The 8706-nt window shown below is 44.1% G+C and overlaps 1 protein-coding gene across 2 annotated transcripts; it reads left to right on the top strand.

Moving 5' to 3' along the window:
- Nucleotides 1-1917: 1917 nt before the first annotated feature.
- Nucleotides 1918-8362, top strand: cyldb (cylindromatosis (turban tumor syndrome), b). 2 transcript variants are annotated; one of them, XR_008809771.1, is made up of 14 exons: nucleotides 1918-1986; nucleotides 2393-2924; nucleotides 3249-3378; nucleotides 3944-4173; nucleotides 4268-4436; nucleotides 4598-4730; nucleotides 5348-5455; nucleotides 5766-5845; nucleotides 6010-6076; nucleotides 6628-6760; nucleotides 6851-6959; nucleotides 7087-7205; nucleotides 7303-7539; nucleotides 7870-8009. XR_008809771.1 is itself a non-coding variant. In XM_056273083.1 (14 exons), the coding sequence occupies exons 2-14, from the start codon at nucleotides 2481-2483 to the stop codon at nucleotides 8055-8057; spliced, it is 2112 nt and encodes a 703-aa protein (XP_056129058.1). In that variant the 5' UTR covers nucleotides 1918-1986; nucleotides 2393-2480; the 3' UTR covers nucleotides 8058-8362. The 2 variants fall into 2 exon arrangements, 1 of the variants encoding a protein (XP_056129058.1); XM_056273083.1 differs by having other exon boundaries at nucleotides 7338-7539; nucleotides 7870-8362.
- The last annotated feature ends 344 nt before the right edge of the window (nucleotides 8363-8706 follow it).

Here is an 8706-nt window from a genome sequence, read left to right on the forward strand (position 1 = left end):
GTCTTCGAGGAGAGGAGATAAAAATGTTGTCACGAAGAGTTGATGGACATTCAAGATACAGTAAGAGACACATTGCAGTGAAATTACATCACCTGGCATTTCACGTGTCTCAAATGTACGTTGACAAACGTGTCACTCAAAGTTGTACTTTCCTCCAAGTTGACAGTAAACATGAGGCCTTCCTTCACTACCACCGATGAGGAAGATTTTGCAGTCATTGTGAAATAATAGTATCAGTAAACTTGACCTCCCTTTTTTGTGAAGATATGAATAAAGTCTTATGAAACTAACTCAGATTGTCTGAGCTATTATTGTTAGTTATATGTATGAGCATTAATTTCCCCAACATACAATATACTATGCAAGAGAGAAATTAAGACATAGCATGCTGATTTCAAACCCCTGACATCCCAAATGTATGAATTTTAAGTTAGTTGCAACATAATGTAATTTAGTTGCAAGTGAACAAACTGACACAATTGTTTTTCGAAACTGGTTGTCTAATCAATGCGATTAATGCGTAAGAGAAGAAATCAAAAGAAACTGAGGTGCCCAAAATTCAACACCGAAACATCAACATGGCACAACGCCTGAGGAACTCGCAACAAGAGCGACACCCGAAACAGTACCCAGAGGATGTCGAAGGACACTGGGAGCCCCTGAAGACCACAATACTTGAGACCAGCAGGGATATAATTGGCTTCAAATCCAGGGAACATCAACCTCCACAACTGGGAAGAGATGGCCCATGACAGGAACCTCTGGAGAAGGATGATCTATGAAGGCACAACACAACAGGAAAAGGACCTCCACTGTGCCATAGAAGCAAAAAGGCAACACAGAAAGAGAGATCCCCCACCAAAACGGCTCCTCCTATTACATCCCCTCTGTGACACACAACTGCCCACAATGCAACAGACTCTGTGGATCCAGCCTCTATAGCCATCTCTGTAGCCATTATTTGTGGATGGCTCTATCGCCACCCACAAATAATCCACTTCACCAACAGGAAGACAATCATACTTGACCATGAGTGATCGCCGATGATGATGACGATGATGCTTCCGCTTTAATGTTCTACTTCCTTATGCTACTGCTTCTCTACAACTGTTTTAATGCTATACGTCCTTATACTACTGCGTTAATATTATATTGTTATACTCCATTAAACTACTGCTTTAATGTTATACTCCCTTATACTACTGCTTATACTGCTTTAATTTTATATTCCCTTATATACGACTACTTATACTACTACTAATGCTTTAAAGTTATACTTCCTTATACTATTGCTTATAGTACTGCTTTAATGATATACTCCCTTATATACGACTGCTTATACTACTAATGCTTTAATGTTATACTTCCTTATCCTGCTGCTTATAGTATTGGTTTAATGATATACTCCCTTATACTACTGCTTTAATGTTATACTCCCTTATATACGACTGCTTATACTACTACTAATGCTTTAATGTTATACTTCCTTATACTACTGCTTCTCTACAACTGTTTTAATGTTATACGTCCTTATACTACTTTAATATTATATTGTTATACTCCCTTAAACTACTGCTTTACGTTAGACTCCCTTATACTACCGCTTATACTGCTTTAACGTTATACTCCCTTATATACTACTACTAATGCTTGAATGTTATACTTCCTTATACTACTGCTTATAGTATTGCTTTAATGATATACTCCCTTATACTACTGCTTTAATGTTATACTCACCGCTTATACTACTGCTTATACTGCTACTTTAATGATGTATTTGATGACTAACGCTCCCGGGAGAAGGCTGTGAAGTGACTTAAGGAGGAGTAAAGGGAGGGCGGTGTCGGTCACAGCCAGGTCACTCGTATCAATTGACTTCTCCGGGACTTCCTTGTTCAGAACATCGCTGAGTGGCTCCGGGGAGCGACGGTGCAGACTTCTGGATGCCAACAGCTGATTTAACACACGCACACGCACAGACCGAAGGTAAGCGAACGTTCATCTGTTACAAATAAGGAAAAAAGTAACCGCTAAATGAGTGTTCACATCAAACAGTGCGACAGCGGACAACACGGCTACAGGGCGCTGAGTGAGCAGATCTGAAGAGACCAGAATGAGTCGAGTGTTATTTCTGGGCAGGTGTTGCTCTTTTTCAATTGGCACAACTTGTACCATCCCTTTCTGTCAAGTTGTTTGTACTTAACGGTGACAAAACAATACGTGCTATTGAATAGATCATTGTTTGTCCACGTGACATATATGCAATTAACAATCCCACGACGCAGTTTTAAATGTACAGATTCAAAATGCTGCCACTTATTTCATTCATGTGCAGCTGCTGTGACGCTCAGAATAAAATAATGAAAATTACAACGGGAATCTATTGCCACAGGTCGTCTGCCTGCTGCTGCGACGTGCGGCCAGTCCGTTTCAGCTCTTCGTGAAGTCGTGTGTGCATTTCGGTAAACGCCGGGGCTTGAATGGAGACCAAAGCCACTGTTGGGAAGGAAAGGTTCTTCATAGTCGTGCGAGGGAAGGCGAGGAAAGGCTTCTGCAGAGGATGCATCGGCCTGGTGGAGGCGGAAACACAACGCGGGGAGCTGATGGGACTCTTCTACAGCGGCAGTGGCAGCAACAACGCAGGCAGTCCAAAGAGTGGGGGCATCGTGAAGAGGGAGGACACGTACCCGCTGAGCCGCCACCAGGCACAGCTCCTTCTGTTTGTGTCCTCCGTCAACAAACGTCTGGAGCTGCTGTGCAACCCCCAGCTGTTTTCTGCCATCTGTGAGCTGTCTCAGGATGACCTGGTGGTGGTGAAACACAAGAAGGGACACCTACCGGGACTGGTCAAGAACCTGATGCTAATCGGAAGGAAGGACAACCAAGAGGACTTGCACATGCTTGGCTTTGAGGTGGAATTTGTGGTGAGTAGATTTTTAAGCAAGTCTGTATTTGATAATGAACATCACTACAGTTATGTCTGGTTTATCACTGGCCAGGATGTGCTTATGCCTTTACATAGATAACATATAGATTTCTCTGTAATTTCTCCTCGCATGGATATACTGATTTAATTCACAGGAATTAATTTGTGTCTCTGGATGAAATGACACAAATTGTTTTCCAAAAGAGTACAAAATGATTTGTAAGCCACGAAGGCCCTTGATAGAGTTAACGGAGTTATGTACAGAAGCACCGGAGCTTAATTCAGTGTCTATGCTTGTTTCTCAATGAATGTCTTCTAACAGGACTCAGATAATGGCGTGTCATCCAAGAAGCCCGCTCCACCTCCCCTGTTCAGTGCAGCAGACATCAGCCAGGTAGTCCCATCGTACTCTGTCCCCTTTGGACTGCACTGGAGAGATGGCACCGGTGCTGGTTAGTACTGCACACCATAGTGCTATCCTCAGTCCCTGTTTAAATGACAACATAAGCAACATTCATGTGCCCGTTTGGTATTTCTAACTCAACCCCATGGTACCTGGCCAAAATTAGATATTTTTTATTCATGTATTTATGTTTTGTAGGCAACAACAGTGTTGTCAGTAACCAATGTGTTGCTGAAGACAGAATTCTTATAGGATTGGATATTGGGTCAAAGCCCCCCCGCCACCACCTCCCTCCTCCTCCCAGCAAATGCAAAAAAGGCTTTGAGCAAGCACTTGTGACTACAGTAGGCAGACAGATGAAGCAGTCCTCTTGCAGAACTGGAAGAACAAGCCCCTGGTGTTTTGGAATGTAGAGCATTAGACTGATCACATGGTGGGGCATTGTGCACATTGTGTGCTCTGTGTTGTGTACATATTTCCTCTGTAGACCTGTGCTGTGTTACTGCAGGTCAGTCTGATTACGCGCAGAATGTGACAACCTGAAAATATGTCTTGTGATTTTTAACTTTCGATACCCCTCCCTCCATACACACACACACACACACACACACCAGCTCTAAACAGAAAGGCGGTGACACGCATCAACTCCATGCCAAGTTTGGGATCTCACAGACGACAAATTTTGGAGAACCACCAAAGCCCAAACCCCCACAACTCCCGTGCCCCACTGGAGATGGGATCCATTGTGGAGGTGAAGTCCAATACGGGGGTCACTGTGTACGGGGTCATCCGCTGGATGGGGATCCTTAATGGAAAGACAAATGAATGGGTGGGGATTGAATTGGTGAGTGGTTAGAGTTTTGCCGTGGTCATTTTTCTGTTGATTCTAACTAACAGAGGTGGTCCATTTTTACCCATCTGGTTTCGCCTTCTTTTAGGACTATGATGTGAATGGCTGCTCTGACGGGACCTATGATGGCAAGAGGTATTTCTCCTGCAAAGGGAACAGGGCTCTGTTCGTACCTGTGACAAAGTGCAGCCCTGACAGCAGGTTTCTCTGCTCCGCTGCAAGACAGGAGACTCTCAAACCTTCAGAACCTCCCTCAGGTGACAACCCGTATATAACTTGGGTGTGACGCGCGTGAAACTGCAATTCATACTTCCATGTCAACACTTTGCTATCACAGATCTATCATTTTTATCTGTCTATACTAAAACAAAGCCTTGGATCGCTTAACGGTTGCCTTTTTTTTTTGTGCATGCGTCAGTCCCCCCATTAGAGGACTCAGAGGAAGATGCACCACCTATCTCTGAAACAGAGGCCTTGTCTTTATTGGTGGGAAGAATGAAGGGGATTCAGGGTCACTTTAACTCCTGCTACCTCGATGCCACATTATTCTGGTAAACTTCATTCAGTAAACCCCTGTGTCATTTTGGATCTGCCGTAGCACACTGCTTAACACTCAGCTCAGATTTACATTAACATCATAATTTGGGGGGGCGTCCAGGTACCCTGGTGGTCTATTCCATTGCCTACCAACATGGGGATTGCCAGTTCAAATCCTCGTGTTACCTCCGGCTTTTTTGGTCATCCCTAAAGACACAATTGGCCGTGTCTGCAGGTGGGAAGCCAGATGTGGGTGTGTCCTGGTCACTGCACTAGAGCCTCCTCTGGTCAGTCAGGGCACCTGTTCAGGGGGTGGTGGAATTGGGGGGGGGATAGCATGATCCTCCCACACTCTACGTCCCCCTGGCAAAACTCATCACTGTCGGGTGTAAAGAAGCGGCTGGCGACTCCACATGTATTGGAGGAGGCATGTGGTAGTCTGCAGCCCTCCCCAGATTGGCAGAGGAGGTGGAGCAGCAGCCGGGACAGCTCGGAAGAGTTGGATGATTGGCCGTCATAAGATTCATGTAAAACCAACCGGTAATGACCAAGTTCATTTCAAGGAGTTTGAAAAACACGTTTTGTTTTGTTTTGTTTTTTTTAATTTGCTTTAATTATTTTTTTTTCCAAGTCTGTTCAGCTCATCCACGATCCTGGATAATATCTGCCACAAGTCATCTGGCTCAGAACAACCCATAACTTGCACACTGAGAAAAGACATTGTCAACCGTTTACGCAGGTACACACAAATCTAATTCTCAATATAAGGGCACAGTTACGCTTACTATTATCCCACTAAGTTCCTACTGTTTACTATCTACTAGTGACACTGATATTCTGGCTAAATACACAGCTAAAGCAAAAAGTCAACATATACACAGAGCCCAGCTATTCCAGTGTGTGTGTTTGTGTGTGTGTGTGTGTGTGTGTGTGTGTGTGTGTGTGTGTGTGTGTGTGTGTGCGCTCTTGTTTGTTTAGGCTGCTGTAGACATTTAATGTGTGTGTGCATGCTTTTGCTTGTTCATTGATGGCTACTACATTCCCTTTAGACAAGGCTTTGTGCCTGCTGAGAGTGTGATGAATTTTCGTAAACAACTTGGCTGTGACACCTACCTAAAAGAGGAAAAAGGTATCTACACCAAAACATTTTTTATTTTTCATTGTGATTGGATTAAAAAAATGATTTTAATGGTATGACAAACCTAACTATTTTGCCACTGGAACATTTAGATTTAATCAAAAACAAACAAACAAAACATTTACGTATGCCATATTCACTGCCCCTCTCTACAGATCCTGAGGAGTTCATCACGGTTCTGCTTCAAAGGGTGCTTTGCAAGGAACCACTGCTTAAGCTCAGGTACGAAACCTGACTCAGGAGCCACCTAACGTCAATGATAGCCTGCCCCTTTTATGATGCAAAGCTGATTTGCACTGGCATCCGGGTCGTATCGCAGTCTATTCCGTTGCCTACCAACACAGGGCTTGCCAGTTCAAATCCCCGTGTTACCTCCAGCTTGGTCAGGCATCCCTACAGAAACAACTGGCAGTGTCTGCGGGATGGAAACCGGATGTGGCTATGTGTCCTGGTCGATGCACTAGCGCCTCCTTTGGTCGGTCGGGGCGCCTGTTCAGGGGGGAGGGGGAACTGGGGGGAATAGCGTGATCCTCCAACGCACTACGTCCCCCTGGCGAAACTCCTCACTGTCAGGTGAAAAGAAGCGGCTGGCCACTCCACATGTATCAGAGGAGGCGTGTGGTAGTCTGCAGCCCTCCCAGGATCAGCAGAGGGAGGGGAGCAGCAACCGGGATGGCTCAGAAGAGTGGGGTAATTGGCCAGATACAACTGGGGAGAAAAAGGGGCGGGGGGACAAAAAAAAAGCTGATTTGCACAACTGTCATTTCTCTCAGATCAAGAGGAGAGACGTCTCAGGGTGCCTACACCTTCCAAATCATTCTAGATAAAGAGCAGGTGGAACAGATGCCCACTGTCCAACAGCTGCTGGACATCTCCTTCATGTCATGCGACCTGAAGTTTGAGGAGGTAGGTATCACTCTGTTGCATCGGTAATCTCCACATTTATTACTTCAGAGACGCTAAAAGCATTTGTTCCATCTTATACTTGTCTTTTAGGTCCCCTCCTTTCTAATAGTGCAGATGCCAAGGTTTGGAAAGAAGTATAAGATGTTCCCTCACATCATTCCCTCCACAGAGCTGGACATCACAGATCTCCTATACAACTGTGAGTGACAGGGTGGTGGTACTCAGCACTGCTGAAATCTAATTGCACTGTAAGGAATAACATTTTGTAACATAACTGCTTTGAAACTGAGTCATAGCATACCTGTGGTTTACCTGCTTCACCTCAGCTCCCAGAGAATGCTTTGTCTGTGGGCGTTTGGCAGAGTATGAGTGTCTCCAGTGTCTGCCAGACCGCAAACTGCAGCCAGGGAGAATCAAACAGTTCTGCACTATTTGCAACACACAGGTAAGCAGGACTACCATTTTGAATGCAAAGTAGCTGCCATTCAAAAAGGAGGACGATTTTGAATACTGATCTTGTCTCTTCCTTTCTCCACCTCCAGTTTTATCCATTCTATGTTATCCTCTTCATCTTAAGGTGCACACCCATCCCTCAAGACAGGAGCACTCCCCAAAGACTCTTGCACTGCCAGAAGGGGTCCCCTGTGCCCCTGGGACCCGGCACACAATGCAGCTGTTTGCTGTGCTCTGTATTCAGACTAGCCACTATGTGTCCTTTGTAAAATATGGCCCTGACCCTCGTTCCTGGCTCTTTTTTGACAGCATGGCAGACCGATATGGTGAGATAGATTTTAAATGTATGTTATTTGATGTTCTCTCATTTAGGTTTATAAATTATCTCAACCTGAGCATGCAATGAGAACTTCTTGTGCTGTACTTAACTGCTGAACAAATACTTTTACTCTTGGTAAAGACATGTGCTGTGTATGCAATCGCTGACTATTGTTTTGTTTTGGGTTTTTTTTCCTGTGTGAGACTTATCCATAGCTGCTTTATTTTCTGAGAATGTTGCCTTGATGAGATAATGCTGTGCCCTGACATCTTACATCTATGACTGGTTGTTATCTTGGCTTAGACCAGTGTCTAATGTTGAATCCACCCCATCCCAGGTGATGACCGAAGTGGTTACAACATTCCAGAGATCAAGGCTTGTCCCGAGCTGGGTGACTTCCTGTCCCAGTCGGAGGAGCAGATAGCTCAGGCTAACCCCTCCCAGGCGGGTGAGCCAGTACGCAGACTACTGTGTGACTCCTACATGTTTTTATACCAGAGGCCATCGATATCGCTCCAAGAATAAAGACCATCATGAGCCAATAACACAGAAGGCAGGACATGTTGTTCTCATAACAGTGCCATGTGTTGATAAGCGGCAACCATTAGGACTTTTAAAGTGGATGCTCTTAAGAGTACTATTATAAACAATATTAGGGCTGATCTTGTTACACTTGTAATTATTTTAACCGAAATGTATGAGTCATGGAAGCAGGCAGATAAAATAACATTTTGAATAACATTTTAAACTTATTGTTCCTTGTTAGTCTTTTGTTGTTGTTTGTACATTATTGTAATTTATACGTTGAATTTATAAAGGAATCTGTAACACTAAGGATTTTACTTTGCTGAATATAGTTTCTTTTCCCACTCTTGAAAAATTCTAATTATTCACACAGTCATAAACAACCCATTTGATGTTTTAGTTCCTGATGTGAGAACTTGATTAAGCCTTCGACATAGTACTGCTACATAAATGAGATGATTCTGGTGCAAAAGCAGACATGTTTCAAGACACACCTATAACCTACAGAGATACAATATGCTAAATTCAGTAAAACCAATAGCACAGTTGACATGTCCATTGCACCAATCGCATGGACGATTTTGTCCGTATCCTGTGGCCCATGAAGGGCTCCGTCGTTGTTTTAAATGAATGGCATACCAAGAAAATA

The sequence above is a fragment of the Lampris incognitus genome, chromosome 2 (assembly GCF_029633865.1).
Source record: "Lampris incognitus isolate fLamInc1 chromosome 2, fLamInc1.hap2, whole genome shotgun sequence".
Taxonomy (NCBI): domain Eukaryota; kingdom Metazoa; phylum Chordata; class Actinopteri; order Lampriformes; family Lampridae; genus Lampris; species Lampris incognitus.